Raw genomic sequence first — 13,949 nt, 5'->3', positions numbered from 1 at the left:
TACATATAACAAAGTTTAATTTCTAAATTTAGGCATGGTAAGAGATTAATAGCAATAACTAATGATAAAACAGGACATTTATAATGATAAACTAATAAAAGTTAGTATATAAAAGTATATATATTTTTTAGTAATAAAAGTTATATGAATGTCTCTCTCTCAAAATATCTAGTTGTACTATACTCATCTTTCTCCTAGTGAGGTGATAAATGCTTATGTGATGAGATGAAGGAAGGTGAGTCACTACAGTTAGTGTTGTGATGTAGCATGAGGCTTCTACTGACCTTCTGATCTGATCATACATCAGGAGAATTGTTAGCTTCCCAACCGTGGTTGACTATTGACCACAAGTAATGGAAACTATGGAAAGCAAAGCTTAGATAAGGGGAAACTACCGTATATTGGATAAATTGAAAACATTTAATAAGACATGTTAAGTTATTGTCAGAAATTCTAGTTTAGGGAACTTTACTTTTTTTTTTTAAGATTTATTTATTTACTCATGAGAGACACAGACTGAGACAGATAGAGGCAGAGACACAGGCAGAGGGAGAAGCAGGCTCCTTGCAGGGAGCCCGATGCAGGACTCGATCCCAGATCCCAGGATCACACCCTGAGCCGAAGGCAGATGCCCAACCGCTGAGCCACCCAGGTGTCTCTTTATTTACTTTTAAGGATAATTGCTTTTAAAAGCTTGATTAGGGCTTTCCTGAGAAGGTTACTTTGATTTTTTTTTTCTGCATTGATTTATTTCAAGTCAGAGTCCTGAGTGCAAATTATTTAGACTGATTCATTAAAATTTTCCTCTCTTCTTTAATATGGATCAGGGGCCATTTATCTATTAGGTGCTATAAACTGAGTAAATAGATAGCAAAACCGAAACTTCTGGACAATGCTTGGGACAAAGCTAGCTGACGAGGTATCCCCACACACCCCAAAATGTAAAGGCAGTGAGGCTGACCACAGATAGCAGCTAAACGTGGTGCTATCAGCATATGTGCAGATAGAAACAGGGAAGCGCTGGGGAAACAGCCTGAGTTTCCCCAGGAAAGAAGGAGAGAACATCAGCAGAAAACAGGAAGGTCATCCAGCCAATAGCAGCAAGTGCCAGGAGCCTGTTGATAGACCAGGGCTACAACCCTTTCTCCCCCCACAGATAAAGATGAGACCCTGCACAGAGGAGAAGAAACTCCCAGGATAGAATAAGAATTTTGCAGGACCTGGGCAAGAGAAATGTGGGGAAAAGAAAGAACATATAAGAGTGGGAAAGGAGAAATTTCAGAAGGCAAACTTGCATAGTTTAGCACACTCATAAAAAATAAAAGGCAGGGCGGCTTAGGGGGCTCTCTCAAGTAACATCTGACTTCTGCTCAGGTCATGATCCCGGGGTCCTAGGATTGAGCCCTGCATCAGGCTCCCAGCTCAATGGGGAGTATGCTTCTCCCTCTGCCTTGCTTGTGTTCTCTCACTCGCTCTCTCTTGCTCCCTCAAATAAATAGATAAAATATTTTTAAAAAAAAGAAAAAGCATTGCTAAGTGAACTTGCAAAACTGCTCCTGAACTCCACTCCCTTTGGATGCTCAGAAGTAAATGCATGTAAGAGTGAGCATTAGAAAAGAATTGTGACTGTGAGGCCTGGGTGGCTCAGTCGGTTAAACATCTGCTTTCAGCTCAGGTCATGATCCCAGAGTCCTGGGATCCTCCCCGAGTTGTCAAGGCTCTCTGCTCAGTGGGGAGCCTGCTTTTCCCTCTGCCCCTTCCTTGATGATGCTCTCTCTCTCTCAAATAAACAAATAAAAACTTTAAAAAAAGAAAAGAAAAGAATTGTGATTGAAAGCTATCAAAGTTACTGTCCAAAAAAAAAAAAAAAAATAGAACAAGTAGAGTAACATTTCTACAGGCAACGAAAGTGTGGAGGAATGTTATGCTACAAAGTCATGCCTGCCAAACTGCCAAGCTGGAACCCATTATTTCAAAACAAGCTAGAGACATCAAGAGAATGAGGGAAGACAAAATCAGAATAAGGGAAACTCAAAAATGGAGTGACAACTCAGGAAAGAATTAGAAATAAGAGAAGAAAATGTGAGAAATAGAAACTGAATTGAAATGACTGTGAGAGAAAATAAACAACCAATAACACCTTAAAATCAATGAGAAATGAAGAGAACATGAGAATATCATACAGATAATAGGAGTCCCTGGAGATGGAAAGTAATAGGAGAGAACAATTCTAAAACCTGTACTTCAAGAAAACTCTTCTGAAATAAAAAAAAAGAAATGCACATATTTGAAACATATTGAAAGCACACCCTACATTCCTCAGAATATCAATTTGGAATGCTGAGCATTAAGCCATATTCCAGTAAAATAATGAGACTTTAAAGAAAAATGTAAAGAACATATATTCAGGCATCTAGGCAAAGAGAACACAAAGTGATTTATGAGGAAGTGAGATTGAGATTGTAGGGGCCCAGGGCAGGCTGCCACAAGATGGGCCACTTTGGCATGAAGATTGTTTTGAGTTAAAAAAAAAAAAAAAAAATACAGGGCAGCCCGGGTGGCTCAGCGGTTTAGCGCCGTCTTCAGCCCAGGACATGATCCTGGAGACCCGGGATCGAGTCCCATGTCGGGCTCCCTGCATGGAGCCTGCTTCTCCCTCTGCCTGTGTCTCTGCCTCTCTCTCTCTCTCTCTCATGAATAAATAAATAAAATCTTAAAAAAAAAAAATCCAAAAACTCAATTAATTAATTAATTTTTAAGAAGGAGGCACCCAGTGGGTGGCTCGGTCAGTGAAGCGTCTGCCTTCAGCTCAGGTCATGATCCCGGGATCCTGATGGAGCCCCTTGTCAGGCTCTGCTCAGCAGGGAGCCTGCCTCTCCCTCTCCCTCTGCCCTGCCCCCTGTGTGTGCTCCCTTGCTCTCTCTGTCAAATAAATAAATACAATCTTTAAAAAAAAAATCAAAACCCCAACTCAAAAAACAAAAATCCAAACTCAGTAGATGCAGGAAAAGCTCTTTGTCTACCCTACAGCTGCCTAAAAAGAGTTCAGATAGAGGACCCAGCTGGGAAGGGAGCTATCACCCTGGCTCACCACATGATACTCTGTGCGGTGGACAGGCAGGAACCTAGTGAGGTCTGCTTGACCCAAGTCCTCTATGCCCCATGGCTTCTGAGTAGCCAGTGAACAGTTGTTTACCAGACATTCACTCTTTTTCATTTTTCCTGATTGTATTCCTTCTCTTCGAAGCCCCAGACCACTACCCACTTCCCCTTAGTTCAGGATACACGTACACCTCATTCCCTCCGACTGTCTTTGGAATTTCCATGTCTGTGGATTCCGTGTAAGGATGCTGTTAAATCTGATTCTCTCCTGTTAATCTGTCTCATGTCAATTTGGTTTTTAGTCCAGCTAGAAAGATCTTGATGGGGACAGGAATCTTGCTCCCAGACAAGATTATCATCAGACTCAGACAGTAGGCTTTATGCCCAAAGAAAACAGTACACATACTTAGGATTTCATGAGGAAAGAAAATGTGATGGGACGATTTTATATGCAACAGAAGTGAATTTCAAGGGTAAGGGTGGTAGACAACTGTTAACATATTAACATACGGAATTCAGAGAATTGAGTTCCCATGATTTCTTCCAGAAAACAAGCTTCAGACAGTCAAAACGACCAGGAAGAGACATTGATATAAAGACCAGTGGTGAACATCATAGATGCAGATTCTTTTGAACTCAGACCAAGTTCGCCTTAAAAGAGAGCATGTGGTATGTAATAGCTAGACACCCTGACAAAATAGGTGTAGTACAACTTATTTTCATTTTTAAAAATTTTTTAAAGATTTTATTTATTTATTCATGAGAGACACAGAGAGAGAGAGAGGCAGAGAGAGAAGCATGCTCCCTGCGGGGAGCCCAACACAGGACTCGATCCCAGGACCCTGGGGTCATACCCTGAGCCAAAGGCAGACATTCAACCTCTGAGCCCCTCAGGTGCCCCTTTTTCTTGTTTTTAATGGGAGAAGGATGGAGAGCACAATGAGAGAACAGTAAGCATGTTGGTAGCAGCATTCTTTGTTGTGTGCACCTCTTCCCAAACCCACCAGCAGTGGCATCACACGGGTAACATGTCTTGAAATCAGCCATGCCGGGGGCGCGTACACTGTTGTCAGGCAGCAAGAAGATTCTGTGCCCTTCAAGGTCTCTCCGGCTGGACTAAGACTCAAATTGACCTGAAACATGTCAACAGAAGAAAATCAAACTTAATGTCGTACATTTGGGGAATCCACACAGACATGGAAATTCCAAAGACAGTGGGCAGAATGAGGTATATATGTCATCCCGACCGAAGAAGCAGGTGGTGGGGCCTGGGACTTCGGAGGGAAGGAGTGCAATCCACAGGCCCATCGGGGGAAGCACAGATGTTCAGTAGTTAGAGGTTTGCCCCACCACACAGACCGGCCACTATAAAATGTTTCTCTGGTAATTATTCTTATTCTCAGAAAGCCCCCCCCCCACCACCCAGCTTAGATTTTTCTATGTAGTTAAGGGAGGGACAGGGATGCCCGGGTGGCTCAGCGGTTGAGCATCTGCCTTCGGCCCATGGTGTGATCCCAGGGTCCCACAATCGAGTCCCACATCGGGCTCCCTGCATGGAGCCTGCTTCTCCCTCTGCCTGTGTCTCTGCTCCTCTCTGTGTGTCTCTCATGAATAAATAAATAAATTTTTTTAAAAAGTGAGGAGCAAAGTTTCCCTTGAGCTCACAGGGTCTCCATTGCCTTCAGCTCAAGGTAGCCCACATGCCAAAGGGTACATTTTAAGTGGACCTGTACCCACTTTGGCATAATGATTATCTTGATCTGAAGGCACTGAGGAACAACAAACACAGCAAGACCTCTCTGCACCACCAGCCCCCAACTATTTGACTAAAAGCAGAAAATACCTTTTGCTTCCATTTGTAATGGAAATTTCTATTTGTCAAGATGTCCCCCTGTCCTGTATTGGAAAGAGAACTAAGGAGACAAGTCTCATAGCACCTGAGACTGCCTAACAAACCTTACTAAATAACCCTTGTTTACCATATATTTCCTAGTGGCCTTTCCACGATTTACCAAATCCCCAGTTTCCTTTGTCTGGCTTCTTCTCTGCAATCATCATCCTTTTTTAAAATGGTATATAAATCCGAAACCTAACTCCTTCTCTGAGTTTTTTCTTCTTTTCCAAGAAGGCTCTGTGTGCATGCAAAATAAACCTTTTCTTCTGTTAATCTGTCTCTATGGCTTTAATTCACAGGCCCCAGTCACCGAACCTCAGAGAGTAGAGGAAAATATGTGGCATTTTTACTCCATTAGAGTTTTGACTCTCACAAAAGGACAGGTGTGCCCCTCAATCATTTTGGAGGTTGTAGCTGAGAACTCAGGATGTTCGACAAACCTGGAAAAAGTAAAAATTCATACCAAGTCAGCTTCTCCAACTTCTGATCAAATAATCTAAATATAGATTAGCAGGAGGAAACACTTGGAAGAACCAGTTCTTTGGGTATTACTTTTGAGTGACTCTTGGTTTGAGAACTCATTGGTGACTGATCCTTGATCTCCCAGGGACAGTCATTGCTTTCCTTCCTGTCTCATCTTGTGTCAGATGCAGGACCTGCATCTGCAGGCAGCCAACCTTCAGGGTGGGGAGCCCCAAGAAATTGTCGTTGACCAGACAGAGATGGGGGTTGCACCCCACTGATGCTGACACCCTACTGACTGTTGCCAGCCCTCAGGAAGTTCACTTAAGTCTTTCTTTTGGCTTCTTTGGGAGTGGCTCTAGAGCATGGACACTGCATCTTTTGCACCCTCTCAGGAAATGCCTCTTGCGTCCCTGTTAAGCTATACAAAGGCTTATTGATTTGGGTTTTGAGTCACATTTGTAGTAGGTATACCTTTGGAAAGAAAAAGAGTGAGAGGTTTAATACTGCCAGGAGAATTCACTGCTTTTCTTACTAAACCTGATAATGATACATTTGAAAGGATTTTTTAAAAAGAGCTCTATGGTCAGAAGTTGCCCAACTGGAAGCCAGCATTTAGGGCCTGAGAGGAGCTGTTTTTAAGGCCCCTCACCTATAAGTAATTGGGCTAAAATGGAACTATGTACTCAGAGGGAAAGAAACCCTTTCCTAGCACAAACTCAAGCCTTTGTGCAATGACATAAAAAAACATCCCAAAGGCACATACCTAAATCCACGATTTAGGAATCCTTAGATTTTCATCTTAGTTGAAAATCTTCCTGAAATAAACAAATTCTTTTTTTTTAAGATTTTTTTTTTATTTACTCATGAGAGACACAGAGAGAGGCAGAGACTCAGGCAGAGGGAGAAGCAGGCTCCACGCAGGGAGCCTGATGTAGGACTCTATCTCAGAACCCCGGGTCATGCCCTGAGCCGAAGGCAGGCGCTCAACCACTGAGCTACCCAGGCGCCCCAAGAAACAAATTCAAGACAATGTTGTTGGACTGGTGAGTCAGCTCCTTGATATTATCATTGAGGTGACCAAATTGTTTGAGGTCAAAAGTAAAAACAACTGTCCCTATCTTACTAATTGAATCTTTACAAAGACAGAAACTGAGACCCTAGAAGTAACTCAAAGCCCACCCATCCTTCTTACCCATTCCCACGTGTCCCTTGTTCATCTGGCAAGCCTGGCAGATGCTGTAAACAGCAGGATGTAGCACTTAAGGGGAAAAAAGGAAATTTAAAAATATTAATTGCCCCAAGCGTCTGATAATAGGAACTGTCCTTTCTTTGAAATGCAAACTTCCAAGGAGGTGGAACTTCCCCAACTGAAGGGCATCTTCTCAAACTTTGTGAAAATGAACTGGAGATTTTATCCATTCATAGGAGTTTTTCAAATCCTCGGACCCCCTGTTGGTGTTTCCAAAAGGTCTCTTGCCCAAAATTCAATCCGTACCTCTATAACATTACATATCAGAGCGAAGGAAAATCTTAAAAGTCTTCTCCACAAATATTTGTAAAACTGAGTAGGTAGCCTAAACCTGTTCCATCTGCCAGAAACACAATTTGAATCCAACTGCTTCATATAAATTTGTGGGGTTTGAATTCCATGTTTGCCTGACACAGGGCTAAAATTTTAGGATGAAAGCTTTAAGATTCTTGTTTGTGTCTGGCTGCATGTTTGTATATTGGTATTTTAGGATATGTATACGTGGTGTTTAATTCCTCCAGATAGTATTGCCAGAATTAATCCAGAAAATCCCATGTAAGAGATCCATTTGGGGGTCCCTGAGTGGCTCAGTTGCTTAAGTGTCCAACTTTAGATTTTGGCTCAGGTCATGATCTCAGGGTTGTGGGATTGAGCCCTATGTCAGGCTCTGTGTTCATCACAGAATCTGCTTGTCCCTCTCCCTCTGCTCCTTCCCCCACTCTCCCTCTCCCTCTCCCTCTGTCTCTCTCTATATATATATCTGAAAAATAAAATCTTTAAAATCTGCCTCTTGGGGGATCCCTGGGTGGCTCAGCGGTTGAGCGCCTGCCTTCGGCCCAGGGTGTGATCCTGGAGACCCGGGATCAAGTCCCACATCGGGCTCCCTGTGTGGAACCTGCTTCTCCTTCTGCCTGTGTCTCTGCCCCTCTCTCTATCTCTCTCTCTCTCCCTCCATGTCTCGAATGAATGAATGAACAAATGAATGAATAAATAAATAAATCTTTTTTAAAAATCTACCTCTTTATGAAAAAATAGGATCTATTCTAATTGGTTTAGAAAAACACAAGCACATATATAAAATGATTACTTCTAAAACTTTCAGGAAAATAAGAACTCATCTAAGCAGCTTTCAAATTCACATGAGCTGAAATAATCTTTGGTAAATAAAACTAATTTATTTTTTTTAATTTATTTATTTATGATAGTCACAGAGAGAGAGGCAGAGACACAGGCAGAGGGAGAAGCAGGCTCCATGCACCGGGAGCCCGATGTGGGACTCGATCCCGGGTCTCTAGGATTGCGCCCTGGGCCAAAGGCAGGCGCCAAACCGCTGCGCCACCCAGGGATCCCAAATAAAACTAATTTAATATTGCTGGTTTAGGGAATCCCTGCCGGTGGCTTAGCGGTTTGGTACCTGCCTTTGGCCCAGAGCGCGATCCTGGAGTCCCGGAATCGAGTCCCACATCAGGCTCCCGGCATGGAGCCTGCTTCTCCCTCTGCCTGTGTCTCTGCCTCTCTCTCTCTCTCTAGGTCTATCATAAATAAATAAAATCTTTTAAAAAATAATAAAAATTAAAAAAATAATAATATTTCTGGTTTAATAAAAAAAGATATATCTTCAAAGTTGCCAGCATTTAGGATAATGCAGACATGCCATTTTTATTCTACGTGGGTTTACCACTCAAATAAGCTTCTGTTATTTCTACTAGATATTGAAGACTGTTGAATTAATTAAACAAGGAAGCCATCACATTCAAGTGGCTCTAATGCTCTTGGCAGCCTACCCAAGCAAATCAAAACCAAAGCCTATAAATACCTCAAGGTGGTGAAACTGAAACCCAAGGGCAACCAAACACAAACAGCCACCTAGGCTTTAAGCTGTAGACAATAATTTTCTCACTTGGCTTCCACACCTCCCCTGAGTGGTTCCCTAAGCTCCTGTCCATAGAGCACTTCTAACCACTTCCGGTTTGGCACTAACCTGTCTGAATAGACTTTTGCTCAAACACTCTTTTCTTTTTTTATTGAGGTATGGTTTTATTGAGGTATATAGTTCTCTCTCATAAATGAATACATCTTAAAAAAAATAAAAATTATAAAATGGTGTTCTTTGAGCTGGGCTCAGCCTATCCGCAGAGATGGTTTTGGCTAGAATGCCTGGGGGCACTCACCTGGGCCGTCCCACTTGTGGCAGCCCCCACAGACAATTTCCCTTTCAGAGCCAGTGTTGTGGCTAGACCAGTTTTTGTTACCATGAGCACAAGACTCACCTCACTAACAACCATTAGAGAACTTTGAGAAAACAAGTTTTATTACTCATAAGTCATGGAAAATACACACAGCAGGGTGTGTACATGGGGCCACACAGCAGGCTTGGAGTGGGGGGAAAGAAAGAGAGAGGGAGGGACAGAGGGAGAAAGGGAGAAACTGGAGTTCTTCCTTTAATGAATTTGGGGTACTTCATCCTAAAAAATAAAAAGGGAATTCCAAAACTTTAGCAGAGAAGCTGATAAGCTCATGAAACTGTTAACTCAAGGTCAAGCAAAACAAGAATTAAGTACATGGGGATGCCTGGGTGGCTCAGCAGTTCGGCGTCTGCCTTCGGTTCAGGGCATGATCCCGGGTGCAGGGATCAAGTCCCACATGGGGCTCCCCACAGGGATCCTACTTCTCCCTCTGCCTGTGTCTCTGCCTCAATCTGCGTCTCTCATGAATAAATAAATAAAATATTTTTTTTAAAAAAAGAAGAATTACATGGAACTGAATGAACTATAAAAAAATTATTATGATTTTTTTCATGGCTTTGACCAGGATATGACTGATTCTTTAAGGTTTTATTTTCCAGATTCAGGGAAATTTTTTTCTTTTAAGCTATCCATAACTTATAGCAACTTGGTAAGTTATGCTTCTTTTAAACAGAAACAAAACATTTATTTTTCTCCTTACCTGACACCTCCAGAATTAACTCTTATGAAATATTCTTATTTTATGGCAAGGTAGTTATTTGCAGAAGTTCAGTGAATCTGTCTCCCAACAGGACACAACTGGAAAGACTGATTATATTACAAAGTCTTTGACTGGAATGTCCTATTTGAGGATGGTGTGCATAGAATCAAATATTCCAGACAGTCAAGGAACTAAGGTTGACTTTATGGAACCAATGTCTATAAAGATCCTTAGAAAAATCAGCCTGGAATCTGGTTTATGTGGTTCCTAATCTTATGAGTGAGTAAGGAAGGTCCCTTCCTGGCAGACCCAGGAAACTCAGGATTTGGGGGGACCTCAAGAAAGAGATTTACCCAAATCTATAGGTGTTGCAGGAAAAGTCTGTCGGTGAGTTCTTGACTTGGCATCTTAGCCTCCAGATCCTTTTAAAAGTCTAATTTGAGATTCCTTATAACACTTCCAACAAGGGGCACCTGGGTGGCTCAGCCGGTTGAATGTCTGACTCTTGATTTCAGCTCAGGTCATGATCTCAGGGTTATGAGATCAAGGGCCCCTTCACCATCCAACTCTGTGCTCAGCATGGAGTCTGCTTGAGATGTTCTCCCCCCTTCTTTCTGCCCCTCCCCCCAGCTCATGCTCTTTATTTTTTTTTTTAATTTTTTTTATTTATTTATGATAGTCACACAGAGAGAGAGAGAGAGGCAGAGACATAGGCAGAGGGAGAAGCAGGCTCCATGCACCGGGAGCCCGACGTGGGACTCGATCCCGGGTCTCCAGGATCGCGCCCTGGGCCAAAGGCAGGCGCCAAACCGCTGCTCCACCCAGGGATCCCTCATGCTCTTTAAATAAATAAACAAACAAATAAATAAAATCTTTTTAAAAAAATTCTAGTAAAACAAACTTTAAAAGATCTATAAGGTCACTTACTACTCTTACTGCATTTACATGAATAATCAAGCTACATTTAATGAGATTAGTCTTATTTTGCAACCACAGTAGTCTTGCTTTATCTTTGACAGAAATGGGCATGATTGTCCTGAGAAAGTTTGTGTTTCAGTGGGAAACTATAACCCACCCTTGTGAGTGTTCATTGTCTTTAAGTTATTTTTTTATTCCTTTGTAAACTGGATGCTGCTATATTATGCATTTTCTCAGTGATCAGTGCTTCCATTTTTTCCTCTCACCCTCCTGACTTGGTGCCTCTGAGAAGTGAAACCTGACAACCCAGATCCTAACTGGGCCTATGTAAAGAAGCCCTGCAATCTGAAGCTGAATGTTTCACTGCTCCACTAGAGAAATAACCATGCTGTGACACTGAATCTGTACCATCACCAAAGATGTTCAAACTGCAAACCAGGAAAGTCAGACTGCCCCTGCCCTGCCGGCCTTTACTCCACCAGCTAAAGATGCTTCAAGCCTACCATCTAGAAACCTTCTCAACTGACATCCCTCTGAATTCAGAATGCATGTGTATGTCTGCTCTAATCATTACTTCTTGTTTTTCTTTTGTTTCCATAGACACGACCCTCATCAAATGCCTGATTGCTCACACTCTCTACAAGCCTGACTTAGGTGGGTGCCCTACTGCCATCTGTACCACCCGTCCTGAAATGAGACACGACTGTTTAACTGGACTGACCTCTTCCCCAGACTGAGAGACTGATTCAACGAGATATGGGGCGATATCCTTAGATTTGTTCTTTTCTCCTTATTCTTGTTTCAGTCTGTATTCTTTTTGTGCAGATCTCTTGCCTTACTGACCTAAACCTCTCTCCACAACTACCAATGCAACTTTCAATGTGTGAGACTTCGTGTAAAGTTTCAGATAGAGAAAAGAAAGGAGATCAGCATACGTCACCTCAAAGTAGGTCACTATTTTAGGCAGATGGGGGGGAAGAAAGCTCCTCCTATGTTTATTCTTTCTTTTTTTTTACTTCAGATCAAGAAATTCTTATGCCACAGAGGCAGGAAAGTCATCAGTCTCACTGCAGTCCTCACTCTACCATCTAAAGATGCTTCAAACCCAACACCTAGAAACCTCAACTGACAGCCCTCTGAACTGGTGGTATATGATCTACTTACTAGAACCATTATTTTTTTGGTTTTATATTGTTTCCTTAGAAATGACTGTCATTAAATGCCTGATTGCTCATACCCTGTACAAGCCTAACTTAGGTGGACTTCAATTTTTCAAGGAAATTTCCCTCTCCTGTGCGCAGGACAAGAGAACTACAGAGACAATCTCCTCACCTGGGATGACTTGAAACTGCATAAAAACCTTATAAAACAATCTCTATTTACCATAATTTTCTATTCACTTTCCAACAATTTACTAATTCCCCTTTTCCTTTGCCTAGTTTCTTCTCCTCAATTCATCATCCTTTTTAAAATGGCAGATAAAATCCTCAGACCAACTGCACCTCCTGGGTTTCTCTTCTTTTCTGAGAAGTCTCTGTACACATGCAAAATAAACTTTTTCTCTTGTTAATCCATCTTTTGTGACTTTAATTCACATGCCCCGGTCACCAAACATAAGAGAGCAGAGGAAGTTTTTTCTTCTCCTAAATTTGTAAGAGCTTTGGATTTGGATCAGGGCTTTGGATTTTAAGTTATCAAGGATATACCAACGCACCACTGGATATACATGTAACATTAAAAAGGTGAAATTAAAAGTCCTAGAATACTCAATTAGAAGTATTAATTTATGAGGTATTTTTTGTCATATGTGTGCACACATGTGCCTGTGTGCATTTGTGTGTCTTTGTTTATTTCCTAACTCTGTCCCTGAAAAAGCCCAGCCAAGATTACTAGAGTGATGTCTACAGGATTTAAAGGCAACATGGAAAGGCTCAGGTCAAAACTCAAGATGTTTGAACCTTAATAAAGATACTAATTACAGGGATGCCTGGGTGGCTCCGTGGTGGAGTATCTGCCTTCAGCTCAGGGCGTGATCCCGGGGTCCCTGGATTGAGTCCCACATCGGGCTTCCGGCTTCCGGCAGGGAGCCTGCTTCTCCCTCTGCCTGTGTCTCTGTCTCTCTCTGTGTCTCTCATGAATAAATAAATAAAATATTTTTAAAAAATGAAATGAATAGAATACAAAATAATACAAAATATTATTCAAGATTAAATCATGTCAAAAGCAAAATCATTCCTTTTGAAATCCTTTCAACTGCTTCACAGCAAAAACAGAAATAAATATAGTTTTTAATATGGATGTGGGTGAATTTTAATGCTTAATATGTGCAGTGGAGCTTTTAATTTGAAATGAGCCTGGAGCTTACAAAGTTCTTAAAATGACCTGAAACAGGTGCCATGTGACAACTTTGAACTGGATATAACTGGGTGCATGGCTATGACTCTAGGTAACCTTCTGTAAGGTGTGGTAGTTAGACATTCCAACTGTGGGACGAACTTCCTGGATTTAAGTCCCAACTCTACCACTCATTAATTGTGTGGTCTTCACAAATTCTGCATCTATGAAGTGAGAGTGATAACAATAAGTACTTCACAATATTCCCGTGAGGATTACACACTTTACTAGACATAAAATGTTAGAATAGTACCTGGCACATGGTAAGTGCTCGGTTGGCATTAGCTGAGATGACCATAAACTGGTGTGGGTGTCTCACGCTGTGCGAATAATGGCATGGAGGCCAACCTTGTCTGCGTGTGCCTCTACTCTCCAGAGCTAGAGAGCAAACTTCTGTGGTGGGGCAAGGGGTAGGGGAAGGTCGGGAGCAGGCCAACTGTAGACGACCATTCCTGTGACCCTGGCCCCTCCCCACCCATCACCCCACTCAGCTTCTAGCAAATGCTAAGCACAAGCATCTTCCCAGTGCTCCTGTTAGTACCCACACACAAGCAAACACGCCAATGGACATATCCCTTAGAGCAGCCATCAGCCTTTACTCTATACTCTTAACTCATCCCAACATTCCATTCTGAGGTTGAGAATTTAAGCAAAATAGAGCACAATACGTGTAATTAGAGTTATAAGTGCTAAACGTATTCACCAGACAATAAAGTTCCCACATACTTTTCCCATCCTGTAATGTAGAAACATGATCCCCATTTTGTTTTTACTTGAATTTGAATATTTTATGACTATTTTTCATTGCCTTCTTAGTAGTCTTGTGAATTTTAATACCTGACAAATACGTACTTTTTTCTGCCAGGAGCTCCTACATGATTTAAATTTCTTTTTTGAAGAGGAAGGAGAAGGAGGAGGAGGAGGAGGAAGAGAAGGAGAAGAAGAAGGTATTTATTAAATGGGTTACCTTTTTATGGCAAC

General features: G+C 41.9%; 1 protein-coding gene across 3 annotated transcripts in view; it reads left to right on the top strand.

The window, feature by feature from the left end:
• LOC144315421 (uncharacterized) overlaps positions 1–13,949 on the top strand; it is a 22,701-nt gene extending 8,752 nt beyond the window's left edge. The window contains exons 2-5 of one of the 3 annotated variants that reach the window (XR_013381095.1): positions 11,175–11,228; positions 11,400–11,520; positions 11,596–11,721; positions 13,834–13,949. Coding sequence is in view for 1 of the 3 variants with exons in the window: in XM_077899938.1 (XP_077756064.1) it covers positions 11,175–11,228; positions 11,380–11,520; positions 11,596–11,666 (266 nt within the window). In the remaining 2 variants the exon portion in view is untranslated. Of the gene's footprint in view, positions 1–11,174; positions 11,229–11,379; positions 11,521–11,595; positions 12,079–13,833 lie in introns of those variants that run through there. The other 2 variants (XR_013381094.1, XM_077899938.1) reach the window with 2 other exon arrangements.

This window comes from Canis aureus, chromosome 6, assembly GCF_053574225.1.
Source record: "Canis aureus isolate CA01 chromosome 6, VMU_Caureus_v.1.0, whole genome shotgun sequence".
Lineage (NCBI taxonomy): Eukaryota > Metazoa > Chordata > Mammalia > Carnivora > Canidae > Canis > Canis aureus.
The sequence above is the reverse complement of the archived record's forward strand: the minus strand, read 5'-3'. Positions and strand labels throughout refer to the sequence as shown.